This window comes from Oncorhynchus tshawytscha, linkage group LG12, assembly GCF_018296145.1.
Source record: "Oncorhynchus tshawytscha isolate Ot180627B linkage group LG12, Otsh_v2.0, whole genome shotgun sequence".
Lineage (NCBI taxonomy): Eukaryota > Metazoa > Chordata > Actinopteri > Salmoniformes > Salmonidae > Oncorhynchus > Oncorhynchus tshawytscha.
Genome location: NC_056440.1, coordinates 57,222,560 through 57,239,006, shown reverse-complemented (window position 1 = coordinate 57,239,006; position 16,447 = coordinate 57,222,560). Strand labels below are relative to the sequence as shown.

The window sequence follows — 16,447 nt, the reverse complement described above, 5'->3', positions numbered from 1 at the left end:
TTGGCCCAAGTTAAACAATTTAAAGGCAATGCTACCAAATACTAATTGAGTGTATGTAAACTTCTGACCCACTGGGAATGTGATGAAAGAAATAAAAGCTGAAATAAATCGTTCTCTCTACTATTATTCTGACATTTCACATTCTTAAAATAAAGTGGTGATCCTAACTGACCTAAGACAGGGAATTCTTACTAGGATTAAACATCAGGAATGAAAAACTGAGTTTAAATGTATTTGGCTAAGGTGTATGTAAACATCCGACTTCAACTGTATGTGACCATCAGACAATGTGGCCTGCCTCTGGGTTCAAAGAAAGTCATCAAATGGAGAAGCAACAATATATCCTACTGCATGGACTCCAACCAACATGGTTCAACATGGCTCGTCACTCGCCACACCTGCTGTCTCCTGAATCCACCACGCTTAGGTGGGGTCAATCACGCACCCAGAGATCATTCTAAATTTTCCAAGACCCAGGTTCTAAAATAGTCCCCATCACCTTTTATAAATCAAAGTTTGTCTATAAAAAGCTTTGGCTGACCAGCAGCCACATTGCCTTATCTTTAGCTTTATTTATGTCCTGCTGTTGACAGCACCACTTGCAAGCTTTCCAGTCACTGTTCAATAGGTCACATGTCGGTAAGCCCTTGTTGCTGAAAGCACCGTCTATTGAAAACAGGCCAGCCGGGCTGCCTTACAGCAATACTGCCTGCAGCAAAAGCTCTCATCATTATTACACGAGCAATATTCTTGTTCTCAACTTCTTTCCACCGACATGCCTTTTTTAGGGTACTTTATTGATGAGAGATAAGCACCTCCTCTGTCATAAAAACATGTTTGACAGTGTTATGGTTATCGTGTATACGATACTGAACAAAAATATGAACGCAACATGTTTCATGAGCAGAAATGAAAGATCCCAGAAGTTTTCCATGCACACAAAAAGTTTATTTTTCTCATGTTGTGCATACTTTTATTTATATCCCTGTTTAGTGAGCATTTCTACTTTGCCAATATACTCCATCCACCTGACAGGGGTGGCATATCAAAAAGCTTTTTAAACAGCATGAGCATTACACAGGTGCACCTTATGCTGGGGACAAAAGGCCCCTCTAAAATGTGCAGTTTTGTCACACAACACAATGTCACAGATGTCTCAAGTTTTGAGGGAGCCTGCAATTGGCATGCTGACTGCAGGAATGGCCACCAGAGCTGTTGCCAGATAATTTAATGTTAATTTCTCTACCATAAGCCGCATCCAATGTTGTTTTTGAGCATTTGTCAGTAAGTCCAACCGGACTCACAACCGCAGACCACATGTATCCATGCCAGCCCAGGACCTCCACATCCGGCTTCTTCACCTGCGAGATCGTCTAAAACCAGCCACCCGGACAGCTGATGAAACTGAGGGGTATTTCTGCATCCCTGCCCAGTCATGTGAAATCCATAGATTAGATCCTAACTCATTAATTTCAATTGACTGATTTCCTTATGAGTTGTAACTCAGTAAAGTTGTTGGAATTGTTGCATGTTGCGTTTTATATTTTTGTTCAGTATATTTTAAATAAAGGCTATAAAATCCCTCCATAGGTGATTTACCATGACTATACAACTTTGTGTATACGTTGTCTGATATCTATTACTCTAAATATGCTAATTTAATGTGAACGGCCCAATGCATCTGTTTTTTTTTTTTCACAATATCAAATCATTTCTGGGTAACAAGTAAGTACCTTACCGTGATTGTTTTCAATCAAAATGGTCATAAATAAATAAATAAAAAGCTTTTTAGCAAGAGTAATTTCTCAAACAATAATTTAGCTAGAACTGTCTGTGTGGTCTGAGTGGGGAGGGGGAAAACAAAAACTAGCTGTTATTGGCAGAGAGATTTGGAACTCTCTTTGTTATTAGTCAGCTAACAAATTTACTGTCCGGTAGGTCAAAACTCCATCTAACCAAAACAGATTGAAATTCCAGGCTGTCTTTTCAAATAGATCTTACACTAAAAGAGCATTATCATTAATTTCACAATATTATTCCAACCTCATAGTGTGGAAATATATATAAAAACACAGGTAAATCACGTGTTTGACTGGACTATGACTTTATGGAGAAGCAATGTCCCGAAGAAAGGATTGCCATGACTCCATTACAGTCAAAACAAGGTCAAACAAAATAAAGCCCTGAACTTCCCCTCTGAGTGCTTTGTGCTCAGTGAGTGAAACGACTGAAGCCTTTGGCTGGCCTTGCGGAGTGCACCGAGGACTGGCACCAATGACTGCCTAACACTCACCCAGGAGCCTTGACAGGCCTGTTTACCTGAGGACAGGGATGTAAAGTCCCTCTTCAAGTTTCCAGGACACATACTTGATAAGGCGACAGCAGCAGGCTCGTTTTGGAGTAGCAATTCAGTGACTGTACTAATGTGAGAGACATCTATCCGCCATCACTAAGTGGAGAAAGTGGAGACTCGGAGCACTGGACGTGACAACTGTGTTAATTAACGCCATAGAGTCGATTTGATATGTTGCGTTGGTGCTTCGTAGCCATGGCAACAAAAGGAGTCGTCAGCTGACCTGAGGTTGTAGAGGCTAAGCCCCACCGCAGCCAGGATGACAGGAGGCCAGGTGTTGGAATTCCTGAATGGAACCCAGTACGGGTGTGGATGATTGGTTAATCCTGAGAGATCCACAGGGCCCAGCCGACACACTGAAGCTGCTTGATGTAGTTAGTGTAGTAGTGTTTAAACTTGATGATCAGACACCAGCAGCACCCTGGGTAGTGTGTTATATCACGTCCACATTACGGCCTATATAGCATTTCAGATCAGTTCACAAGAAATGGAATAGGGTTATATGCATGTTACAACAATGTTTGTCTATTAGGCCATTTTAGGGCGGCTGCCAATATATTTAAGCACTTTACTCACCCTAAAGAGTCATGGACAATACTGTCTGAGATCACAGAACTATAAAGGCACCCGCATTCTAGGTTCGGTTTGCTCTGCTAGGCGAAGCGAACGCCTGTGCCTCGCATACTCCCTTAAAAGACCTTTAATTGAAAAACTAGAAAAAAATCGTCAATTTTACTGTTTGTCCCTTCTGAGACGCTGAAGCAACAACATACCCAGTAACACATCCTCAAAATAGTCATAATTAATCTAAAATCAATCTATAAATCTGTCATTTTGACATTTTAGCAAAGGAGGCCTTAGTCACGTAATTTGACATATAACTAAAATGTTTGCAGTATTTCTTGAGTGAAAACAAATGTGCATGCAAACTAGTTGTCTCTCGGTGAATGACAACAAACACTTCATTGAAGAATTCCATCCATAGTTCCCACTCCTACTTGGAGTAGTACTGTTGGCCAATCACCGACAATGGGGGCGTAGACTTCTGCTACTGAACTTCGATTTGCCTCAAAAAAAATGCTTTGTGTGGGTGAACAGCCGGGGGGGAACCTGCCGAACACCAAAACGAACAAAAACGTCACAAAATATCATCCTAATATATGCGCAAAATGTTTCCGACTGGGATCCATATGACAGGCTTTAAGAGTGCTTTTGGCTTTGCTGCCCCATCATCTTGGAACACGTTGCAGAAGGACTTAAAAATGAGATCATTTCCTTCTGAATGATGATTTTTAAATCCTGGATTGGAGGGCTGCTGACGACTGACTGCACGTGTTTTTAAACCTGCTCTTTTAAGCTCTCCTATGCACTTTGCACTGTTTTAACTTCCATTTAATTGTTACCTTTTATGTGTTGTTGTATCTATTGTGTAAATACATGTATGCTGCTCTCTTGGCCCGGGGCTCACTTGAAAAAGAGATGGAGATCTCAAATGTGACTTCTCTGGTTAAATAAAGGAGAACATTTAAAGCAAAGCAGCTTTGTGGACATGTAACCCGACACTGGCTACTCTAGGTGACATCTCGCTCGTTGTAATAGTTTTATTTTGTGTAGCCTTCAGCTTTGTTTTGTCTCCGTTTCATTTTGTTGTTGTCATTATTGGTCTGTCTGCTCTTCAGTTGTTTTAAAAGCCTTCGTCATAGTCATGTATAGTACATCCAACTCCGTCAACGTCTGTAGGTGCGTGTGCTCATCTCTGTGTGTGTAAAGTTGCATTTGGGCATAATATTTTTGGGATGTGCACAGGCTCTGTGGCCCACAGGGCTCTGTGAAGGGAGAGGTTCTGTCAGGACCGGCGTAGCTCCATGATGTCAGCAGAGGAGAGGGAGAAAGATTTGCAGGAGTTCTGAGCAGCGGCAGCCTTTACAATTGCCAGGCTCAACTTTTAATGGAGCTATCTGTGCCTCTGTTGTTACTGGGACAGAACCGTCAGATTAGAACCATTGATAGTCCCCTCACCGTGGGAGGTACTATGAAGCTTGGTGTTTCAAATTAAAGAGCCGTTGGAAAGAGGGTCAGAGGGTGAGGGGGCGATGAGTTTAAAGAGGGGGCTTGTGTAAATGGAAAAAGTGGGTTCAAGACCTGCATTTGTCATTTCAAATGACGCCACTATAGTAGGTTCTGTCTCTCGCTCATATTCCAAAACAAACAGATGAGTAAGGAATTCTTAGCGCTTTGCTTTTAATATTCTTTAGACAGTCTAGTAATGATTGTCTTTTAATTTCACCAATTTAAAATCAAAATGCTCTCTTCTCTGTTGGCGTCGTTGATTTGATTTAAAACAGACTGACCTACTATAGCTCCCATTCTGATGATATCGAGCAATATCATATTCATGTAGCCAGGCGTATTGTTTAAAGTGTATACGTTGATTGCACGCATACTAAGGTGCTGATAAACATGTACCTTGAAGACTTATGCCTGGTCTATCTTGAATTTCCCTTGCAGTAGGAGATGAAATATCACACAGACTGCCTGTGCCTTGTTCTGAGTGGAATCGCCCACACAGAGACAGAGGATCACATCCCACACAACTCAAGGCTTCTTCTGCTGGTGACCTTACACGTTGGCACTCCACTACACACTCCACAGACTCAGACAGTGGGCGAATAATGTGGGATACTACTGTATGTCAGTGTGACTGTGGAGCAGCTTAGTTCGAGGTGTTACTCTTCCACTATCGCATACTCAACGAGTGAGCTGGAAGTGCTGGGAAGAGTGGGCGGCCATGTTGGATAAAGTGAGCAACTCTTGCTCTTTTGCGGTGTGGCTGAGTTGAGTCGAGCCATCAGTAAGCCTTGAGAGGAGATGTGAGTGACTGTGGAGGCTGACTGTGTGTGTGACAGTGCACTGCAAAGGAGTATGCGTGGGAGTAGGAGAGAGGGGTTTGTGTAGGCAGGTTGTGTAGGCAGCAAGTGACTGTTCGGGGTGTTTGTAGTGTTTGAAGTCAATTTATGTGCTGTGTTTTGTTGTTTCGTTGTTGGCAATTATCGATGACGGGTGACAAATTGGTCATTTGGGTTATGGCACTTACATGGGAATTATATGTCAAAAGAAAAAGAGTAATTAACATGGTTATTCATAATTGGAGACAAAAAAAGCATTATGAGTGAGGTGGGACAATTATAGGTTTTGTTCAGTGTTGTAAAAGAACAGCAGCAGGCCATGCAGAGTGTAGCATTTTATGAGTAATAGTGCACAGGTACATCTGTTGTGTTCCCACAGCATGCTCTCGTTATGATGAATTGTACTGACTGCTTTCCTTTCTGGTGAAGTCCAAACCTCTGTCAGTTACTATAGGAGCAGATGGGAGGAATCTAAAATGGAGTTTCTGTTTTACTGGGGATTGTTTCACTAAATTACGATTCTTTCTTGACAGACAGCAACATTGAGTAGATGGCCAGACCAGTGCACATGCTATATGGTTCTGGGTGCAGAGATCACTAAATGACAGACCGTAAATATCTTACTATAAGAGAAAAATCATACAGATACTGCATGTTGTGCTGTATGTGGTATGTGTTGGACGTGCCGGCAAAAGCCAGCGATGCAGAGGTCCTCTCATGCTCCTGATTCTTTTCATAGCACCTATTCAGAAGCATCTTTCTGGCTTCCCAAAGAAAGCTGCTTAGCTCTCAATGTCCCCCATCTTAATGTGAGCCATTTGATGTAATGAAACCATTGTCCCTGAACAACCTTCCCTCTCTCCACAGTCATCCTCTCCTCTTCTCTCTCCACCTAGCTGTGAATCACACGGGTAGGCCTACTTTCTTCCCTCCCTGCCATGTAATCACACCGCTCTTTTGTGAAGTGAAAATGTCACGCATTCAAAGAAGAATGATGAATGATACTCTTCTTGGAGTTATGTAGTAGTCGACTGAGGAGAAAAAGGCTTGCCGTGTCATACAATTGAGGCATAGGGCAATCTTCAGGAGGGTTACAATAATCAAACAACAAACCAAAAATCTCTCCATGTTTTCATCCCTCCTGTAATTATGGGTCACGATTATCTGCGACCTTTTACAGTTGAAGTCGGAAGTTTACCTACACTTAGGTTGGAGTCGTTAAAACTCAACCACTCCACAAATTTCTTGTTAACAAACTATAGTTTTGGCAAGTTGGTTAGGACATCTACTGTATGCATGACACAAGTAATTTTTTCAACAATTGTTTACATACAGATTATATCAAATCAAATGTATTTATATAGCCCTTCTTACATCAGCTGATATCTCAAAGTGCTGTACAGAAACCCAGCCTAAAACCCCAAACAGCAAGCAATGCGGTGTAGAAGCACGGTGGCTAAGAATAACTCCCTAGAAAGACCAAAACCTAGGAAGAAACCTAGAGAGGAACCAGGCTATGAGGGGTGGCCAGTCCTCTTCTGGCTGTGCCGGGTAGAGATTTCGACAGAACATGGCCAAGATGTTCAAATGTTCATAAATGACCAGCATGGTCAAATAATAATAATCACAGTAGTTGTCGAGGGTGCAACAGGTCAGCACCTCAGGAGTAAATGTCAGTTGGCTTTTCATAGCCGATCATTAAGAGTATCTCTACCACTCCTGCTGTCTCCAGAGAGTTGAAAACAGCAGGTCTGGGACAGGTAGCATGTCCGGTGAACAGGTCAGGGTTCCATAGCCGCAGGCAGAACAGTTGAAACTGGATCAGCAGCACGGCCAGGTGGACTGGGGACAGCAAGGAGTCATCATGCCAGGTAGCCCTGAGGCATGGTCCTAGGGCTCAGGTCCTCCGAGAGAGAGAAAGAAAGAGAGAATTAGAGAGAGCATACTTAAATTCACACAGGACACCGGATAAGACAGAAAAATACTCCTGATATAACCGACTGACCCTAGCCCCCCGACACATAAACACACTTATAATTATAATTCACTGTATCACAATTCCAGTGGGTCAGAAGTTCACATACACTAAGTTGACTGTGCCTTTAAACAGCTTGGAAAATTCCTCAATTGTTTAAGCTGAAATAAATCATTCTCTCTACTATTATTCTGACATTTCACATTCTTAAAATAAAGTGGTGATCCTAACTGACCTAAGACAGGGGATTTTTAACAGGATTAAATGTCCGGAATTGTTAAAAAACTGAGTATAAATGTATTTGGCTAAGGTGTCTGTAAGCTTCCGAGTTCAACTGTACCTATGACGATATTATAGTGTATTTTGTGACATATTGTTGGTAGCCCGTCAGTGGCTTTTGCCATGTTCTACTATTCATCTGACTGAGGACAAAAAGAAGTGCTAGACCAAAAGCTAAGCTAATTGTATTAGCAAAGCCAAGCGGTAGCATTCTCACAGGGCAGCCAATACTGATTGCCTTGATGCAATTAAACAAAGGTCTATTCCAAAGCCCATGCCTGTAACACTACTTTGATAGGGAAGATGCAGAGCCCATTAGCTGCTATGTGAATTTAAACGTCAGTGCCTCTGTGAATGATTGTGTACTACGTCACAAGGCTTCAAGGTCCAAATGAATTAAGAGCACCATCCACATCTCGCCCACAGCATCGCCATCCAGCAGATAGCATGAGTGACGCACAGACCTGGTCCAACTTGCTGCTTACTTACAGTATCAAACATCCAAAAGGGGTTATTTTTCACACAAAAAAGAGTGACACGAAATCAGATGGACTCAGACATAAAGCTGTTCCTAAGTGTTGTTCAGCAGTCTAACAGGCAGTAATGTACTTCTCTCTTTTCAAAGGACTTTCTGCTCATACTCTGTTGCTTGGCAAACAATGCCTGAAGTGGGTCTGGAGACTGGAGAGTGCCTTTTATTTAGCTGCCTACTTTACACACCTCTGTGCTTTGATGAAGTGATGACCTTGCCCTGCTGGAGCACAATGCAAATGCCACATGTGATGTTACGTGAACATGTACCGTGGAAACGACTGTAAAAATCATTATGAAATACAAATTCATCATTTGTAGTGTACACGTTCTTGTAGTATACATATTATTTAGCCTGTTGTTTTCTTCAGAAGTGGTGATATCAATGGTTGTAGGCTACTATTTTCTATTGATGTGTGAGGGCAGGACACGAGTGCTGAGAATGCTCTCCTGTAGTTCTAGGACGTGATGGCTATAGTAAACACGGGATTTAACGCCACTCAGCGTAGCCAGTGGAGCGACACCGTTTCTGAAATAAACCCCTCCCACGTCTGTGCCAGCCCCCTTCGGCAGGATCTGTTTCTGTCACTAAATGGGACCTTATTGGAGCCAAACCATGCCTTTCTCTTTCTGGGAAGGCTATGACGTCACGAGGAGCAGCTGGGGACAGTTGGATATACATAGTTCCATGTAGCACAGTTAGGCTACCACAGAGCAGAGGCAGCCAGCTGGAGCATGGGGTTCATTGTCATGCAATACCAATGCCTCAGTCACTTTTTCAACGTTTCCTGTCACTGAGTCTGCTTACAAGTTCATCTGGAAAGAGCTTGAATAGCCAGGGCTTTTCATAGGTAGGACACTAATAGGAATAAGAAAATAATCAATTATACCTATGTGTTTTGTCAGCGAATCCAAGCATGTTGTAATCAAAATGCTCAATTCAGACACCCTGTTTCTTGATTTGAACTTGATTCAAGTAAGACTCTGCATTTTAATTTTTTAATTTCAGACGAGGGTAATGTAGACAGATGCAGACACATTTGAAGGAGAGAAGTCATTTTCGGCAGACCTATTCTGTGTGTCGCAGAGCAGACCCAAATCACACCCCCAAAATTGGATTTCATGCTTGTCCCTTTCCCAAACCCACAGGCGATAGAAATGCTCGATATGATTAAATATACTTCAGATCAGGGAAATGACAGGTTTCCTGGTAGAGAGAGGAAGGCTTTTCCAATTTTCTGTCTTCTAACCTTCAGTCGACTTCTGTAATCTTGCCCGTTGTAAACAGGCCGGTGCAATGGAGGTAGGTTGAGAGTGACTAAGTGGCCAAAGCCCTATTAAATTAATCAAGGCAGTGAAACGGCCCTCTCTTTCTGAGATATTAAGTGGGTTTATAAATAGGCGGTGGAGGTGATGGTAAATTCTTTCCAAGTGTGTAACTTTCTATCTGCCCAGAGTTTTGTCCGTATTGGCAGTGGTGAGAGCAGCTAATTTTCACACTGCTGCCAAGGCTGGCATGGCATCAATTTAAGGTCATTCACTTCCTGCCCTTACCAGCTGCAGATAGACAGTAGAAGTGGGTCCCCCACTCACGGTCAAGCCCAGCAGAGGTACCCCAGGGATTCCCTAACGAAACATTCAGTATGGCCGCTTTTAAACTGTCTCAGGAACTCCTGCTAGGTTCTAAAATGGTTACTGTGATGTCAAACTTTCCCCGTGCTTGACTTGGTGTGAAATAGGTTCCGGGGACTCATTTTGGGCTACGATAGTGTTTATATTTAGGTGCAAGAGCTCCACAATACTTTGAGCTAATATTCGATAAGAGAAACAGGAGCTCAAGCAGTAGAACATTATGAGGGACCGGTACTCCACCTCCGGTGAGCTCCTGCCCGAGTCAAGCACTGAACTTCCCCACATGCTGCTGATATACAGATAACCCCCATTACAGATGAGCACATGATCATGATTGGCCAAAGTCAAATTGCTCACTGAGAGAATTCAAAATATGCTTTTTCAGAGGAGAAAACACACAACAATGTTAAGTGACCCAGCAATGGAAACAGTACGGAACGCAAGCAAAGTCACAGAGCATCCATATGTGGTATATTACCTCTCGTTTTCCTTGAGCCAGTTGGCGGGGACAGGGTCGAAAATGTCTCCTTCATACGTGTCCCTGCCCCATAGCCAGCTGAACTACTCTGGTCCACAGAGACACACAATATGGGCCCAGAAAGGCTAAATATAGAGCAACAGTCCCTCACAGCCATACTAATGCTTGACCCTATGTCAAAAGCAGGCTCGTTGGGCCTTTTCTACGGGGCCTTTGCGGTTATTCTGCTTCCGAAGTACGTAAGCATATGCTGTTTTTAGCTGGGTCACGTGTGTATTAGTTCCAGTGTAATTCCCTTGTGTATGATTCCATGCACATGTACTGTTGGCTACTATTAGAAGACGACATGGAGGAAGGAGCAACTTGCCTGCCCTTTCTATATATAGTATACTGGATTTAAATGTTATTTTTATACATCCTAATGCTTCCTGTTGTTGTTATTATTATTGTGTTCTTCCTAGTACAGCCTAGTACGCTTGTGGAACACGGCTGAGCGGAGCGTCTGTGGATGTGAACTCCTTTCTGCTTTGATACACCACAGCCCATTTAACCCTGCATGGGAGATGACATCGCTAACCCATCTGCTAACCTGCACACAGATGTATACATGAATAGCTATAATCTCAGCAATAACATAAACCAGATGCATGAAAGGGTATAATGTGGCTGCTGGTCTTTGTTTATAGGGCCGCCAATGGAGCTAGGGCCAATTCCTCCAAGGGTAAATGTACCATTAGAAAACCAGAATGCATGAACTTGGCTAAACATAATTTTTAAAATAAATTTGTTTTGGTTTGCCGCTGGGCGTCATTCAGAGGACCTTGAGCATTGTGCTATTTATGGCATCCCCTGGGTGTATATATAGCCCAGCACGCTTGTCAGGTCATCAAGGTCACTTAAGCTATTGTCATCATCCTGTAAATTGGAGGCACATTGCTAAATGTGATTAAGACTGCTCTCTGGATAATCCTGCCTGTCCTATTACATGTACAACCATTTTGAGGTGGTTATTATAGATCCACAAGGGATGGAATGATAAAAGGCCTGGCAGTGCAGTCAAAAACGTGATTTCCTGTATTTTATATACATTTCAACACTATGAGGTTGGAAAAATACTGTGAAATTGTGAAAATTATGATAATGACATTTTAGAGGTTTCTAGAGCTGTTTAAAAAGGCCCCCTGAAATTTCAGCCTGTTTTGATGGGATGGACCTTTGGCCTGCCTGCTGACATCACCAGGCGGTGAATTAGATAATAGACCAATAAGAAAGAGAATTCTAAACGTCTCTGCCAATAATAGCTAGTTTTCAGTTTTCCCCTCCCCACTCAGACCACTCCCAGACAGCCCTAGCAAAATTCTTGCTTGAGAAATTGCTTTACTAAGAAGCTATTTCTGTTATTTTATACAGTTTTATTAGAAAACCATAAAAGTAAAGGTACGTACAGGGTATTAAACCTGGGATTGCTTTAACAATATATCAACCTCGATGTGGTTAAGCCTCCTAAAAAGCATTGTGAATTAACAGTAGGCTTCTCTTTTCAGTAGATTTACAGTGGCTTGCGTAAGTATTCACCCCCTTGGCATTTTTACTATTTTGTTGCCTTACAACCTGGAATTAAAATAGATTTTTGGGGGGTTTGTATCATTTGATTTACACAACATACCTACCACTTTGAAGATGCAAAATATGTTTTATTGTGAAACAAACAAGAAATAAGACAAAAAACTGAAAACTTGAGTGTGGTTAACTATTCACCCCCCCAAAGTCAATACTTTGTAGAGCCACCTTTACTCTCTTGGGGTATGTCTCTATAAGCTTGGCACATCTAGCCACTGGGATTTCTGCCCATTCTTCAAGGCAAAACTGCTCCAGCTCCTTCAAGTTGGATGGGTTCCGCTGGTGTACAGCAGTCTTTAAATCATACCAGAGATTCTCAATTGGATTGAGGTCTGGACTTTGACAAGGCCATTCCAAGACATTTAAATGTTTCCCCGTAAACAACTTGAGTGTTGCTTTAGCAGTATGCTTAGGGTCATTGTTCTGCTGGAAGGTGAACCTCCGTCCCAGTCTCAAATTTCTGGAAGACTGAAACAGGTGCTTCACTGTGGGGATGCTGTTCTCGGGGTGATGAGAGGTGTTGGGTTTGCGCCAGACATAGCATTCTCCTTGATGGCCACATGCCTCCCACATGCCTTTTGGCAAACACCAAACGTGTTTTCTTATTTTTTCTTTAAGCAATGACTTTTTTCTGGCTACTCTTCTGTAAAGCCCAGCTCTGTGGAGTGTAAAGTAGTCCTATGGACAGATACTCCCATCTCCGCTGTGGAGCTTTGCAGCTCCTTCACAGGTTATCTTTGGTCTCATTCTTGCCTGTCTGATTAATGCCCTCCTTGCCTGGTCCGTGAGTTTTGGTGGGCAACCCTCTCTTGGTAGGTTTGTTGTCGTGCCATATTCTTTCAATTTTTTAAATAATGGATTTAATAGGGCTCCATGGGATGTTCAAAGTTTCTGATGTTTTTTTATAACCCAACCCTGATCTGCACTTCTCCATAACTTTGCGTCTGACCTGTTTGGAGAGCTCCTTGGCCTTCATGGTGCCGCTTGCTTGGTGGTGCCCCTTGCCTAGTGGTGTTGCAGACTCTGGGGCCTTTAAAAGGCCTCTGGGGCCTTTATATACAGGTGTATATATACTGAGATCATGTGACACTTAGATTGCACACAGGTGGACTTTATTTAACTAATTATGTGACTTCTGAAGGTAATTGGTTGCACCATATCTTATTTAGGGGCTTCATAGCAAAGGGGGTGAATACATTTGCTTTGCACACACCACTTTTCCGTTTTGAATTTTTTGAAGCAAGCTATTTTTTTTTATTTCACTTCACAAAAATACATTTACATTACAGGTTGTAATGCAACAAAATAGGAAAAACGCCAAGGGGGATGAATACTTTTGCAAGGCACTGTATTACAATGTGAAATGTAATCAGTTGAATGATATGGTGCAAAGAATAGATTCAATTTGTCATTGTGCATTTAATTACCAGGTTTAAAATCAACATTAAACAGGAAAAACCTACAGATTCTTACAAATCATTACTTGTCAATATTTTAAATAGCTACATGCTAAAATAAATAAATAATAAATAAATGTAACATAATGCATAGCAGTATGATGCAATATTAATGATAATATTGTAATTGCGAGAACAACTAAGTATTGTGTGTGTCACAAACTATGACAGATACTATAACTAAAACTCTACAAATGTGTCATATATTCTGTAGATAAGCAATGTCAAAAGTCTACAACTAGGGTGGTTCTTGAATTGAGGTGGCATTTAAAACCATGAAAAACACTTTAAAATTACAAATAGTTACATTTCAAACATGTTTTTGTCAATGATCAAATATAATACATGCCATTTATACTGCCTTATGTTTATGCATTATTTAAAGTATTTAGGGATTTAAAATGGCCTTGTCCTAGTTGTGACCCAGCAGAATTGTAGTCAGAGCCATATATTACGAGAGTTCAGCCAGGTTTTTATAATGGACGCCATGTTGGTTTCAAGATTTCTTAGTCGTATGTACGGGATACGCATGTTATACATAATATGCATTGTCCAACAAAATACATGTTAGCACCTTTATTCACAATGTTTTGTTGATGTAACTATACGAGAGTGTCTCCCGACAATTCCCTATGAAATGACCCACCCCTCATGACAAAGTACTACTGAATTACTACACAAAACCTATGTGTGTAGTAGGGAGTGTGTAGTGAACGTGTAGATTATGCACTACTCAAGATACACAAGTAGAGTTTTGTAGTATTCCGTAGGAAAACAACAGTATTTCCGTGAGTAATCATGTAGAGATTACTACTACTTATTGTTGGTACTAAATAAGTAGTCAAAACACGACAGCTTTACTACACAGGCTTGTCTATAGCAGTCAAGTAGAGTTTTTACTACTTGATGTTGGTAGTAAATAAGCATCACAACACTACAGCCAGACTACCCCGGTTTTTCGCAACCTCAGAAGAAGGCAAAACAGGAAGTCGTAGCGACTGTTTTTGACAATTCCGAATGTAATCCTCTCCCATCCTTCGTCATTCTGTTTTTCATAGCACTTATACTGGCACCGCTTTTATATTTTATTTTTATTTATATGTTCATGCCGTTGCTTAGCCATTTTCTAGAACTTTTTACTACATCAAAAAGATTGCTAACCAAAACGGTATTAGCTGATAGCCGTTGTCATAGAGCTGTATTGAGTTTAGCTTAGCTGTTTGCTAGCCACATGGAAATGTAGATATGTAGCCTGTTTATGTCATGCTAGTTAATCAGTGTGTGGGTTTGTATGCAAATGTTGGGTATGTTCATATCGGTATATTTACTCATTCTACTTACCTCTTTTCACATAAGAAGAATGCTTTTCTGTGCTGTCTTATGTGACCTCTGTTAGCAGATGATTGATAATGGCTTATTATTGGTCGTCTCTTCTGCTTCTCTTTATTTTCTAAAGGAGACGTGGTGGAGAAATGTGGCTGCAACAAAAAAAGAGGATCTGAAGAAATTGAGGCAAATCTGAATGAAGACAAGGCCTCAAATGGATTATCAAAACAAGTGTAAATGTGTAATTTAATATGTATTTCATCTAATACAAATAAAACATGTATATATCATTGTTTGATGACATAACAACAGTTATACAGTCGTGACACAGTAGTGAAACAAGATCTCAATAGTGATTTTGAATAGGCAAACAGAAATACATTTTTTTCAAAAGGGTTTATGTTGGAAATGAAAAAGGATCTGGAGCAATTCAGTAGTGACACAACACTACACACACAGATGGCAGTAGTAATTCAATAGGGATGGAGTAGGCATACAGTACAGCAGTAATGTAGTAGATACCCAAATGCTCAGTAGTTATACAGTGGTCATTAAGGGAGAATTATGTAGTGATTTGAGTAGGAAATCATTTGTGTTCACCAGTAGTGAAATGTCCCAATGTATCACTCATTACTACTTAAATTACTACATAAACCACTAGTAAGTTGTGTAGTAATTCAGTAGTACTTTTTCATGATGGGTCTGTAAAAATAATAAAATAATTAAAACATTTTTAAAAAATTAAAAATAATCCCAAATAAACATTACAACGTAGATGCGTCGATTATCACTTAGCAATGGCTATGGAGGAAAAAGTGGCACTCTCAGAACGTTCAGAAAGAGATCACATTGGCCAAACTCTATATACAGTATACTGTATGACTCTGGTTGTTTTCTGACATGTTTTTGAGGATTTAGAGATATCTATCTATTATATTTACTGCTTGAAAGTAAACAAAAGTATTAAACATACTGTATAGCTCTATAAAATCAAAGTATGCTATTAAAATACAAATGTATTTACCAATATAATGTGTCCCTCAGTTTTATGTCATTGGTGTTACCGTCTTGAAAATCATTGATTACATAATGGATGATTAACGATAGGCATGCGTTCTATGCAAAATAATAAACGACTTGGAAGGTGTGGTCCACGGCGCGCAAGCGGATTCCCTCCAGTGGCAAACTGTTAACGGGGGAGTGGTCTATTTTAAAACAATTACAAGCTAATCATACCCTTTTAGTATATCATACATTTGAGGATTTCATTGATAATTTGGTGTGTATCAATCCAAAGTGTCACTTGGTGTTACTCTATTTAAATGAAGGGAAATTACATTGGGAGCAGAATTATTAATCATATCACTTTAGTAAGGGATTTTTAAAGGGTTAATGACCTTTAGTATATGTGGCCTCCATTTCAGAAAATCCTCATTTGCCTAAAATGTATCATTGGTGTTATCATCATTGGTGTTACTACTCCTACTGGTGGTATAATGTTATCATAATTGTGAAAATTATTTAGTCAAGTCATTAAGCTGCCATTAGTTGATTTAGACTGAGAAGATGTACCCAAATACATTTACTGTAAATAAATAAAAGATCATCTAGAAAAATTAAGTTGATTTTTTTTCCCCAGATGCACTGCCTAAATACCACCACAATCCAAGAACTACCCACTAGGTAAATACTATGCACATTACTGAATAAACATTCTCACTATGTCATTGCTCTACTAAGGGCAAAGTCAGAGACATATGCAGGCAGTACCCTCACAGTGAGATCCTCAGGGGCTCTCTCTCCTGGTTGGTTTTGCACGGCGGTTTGGGGTTCTGGTAGGACAGCCTCACAAACACAACGATTAGAATGATTCCTGGGATAAATAATAAA

At 40.8% G+C, this 16,447-nt stretch overlaps 1 protein-coding gene across 1 annotated transcript in view; it reads left to right on the top strand.

Annotated features, from left to right (window-relative positions):
* LOC112232238 (carbonic anhydrase 7-like) overlaps positions 1-15,672 on the top strand; it is a 37,782-nt gene extending 22,110 nt beyond the window's left edge. The window contains exon 8 of the mRNA XM_024399064.2: positions 14,688-15,672. Within this exon, the coding sequence (XP_024254832.1) occupies positions 14,688-14,753 (66 nt within the window). The 3' untranslated portion in view covers positions 14,754-15,672. The remainder of the gene's footprint in view (positions 1-14,687) is intronic.
* Positions 15,673-16,447: the final 775 nt, after the last annotated feature.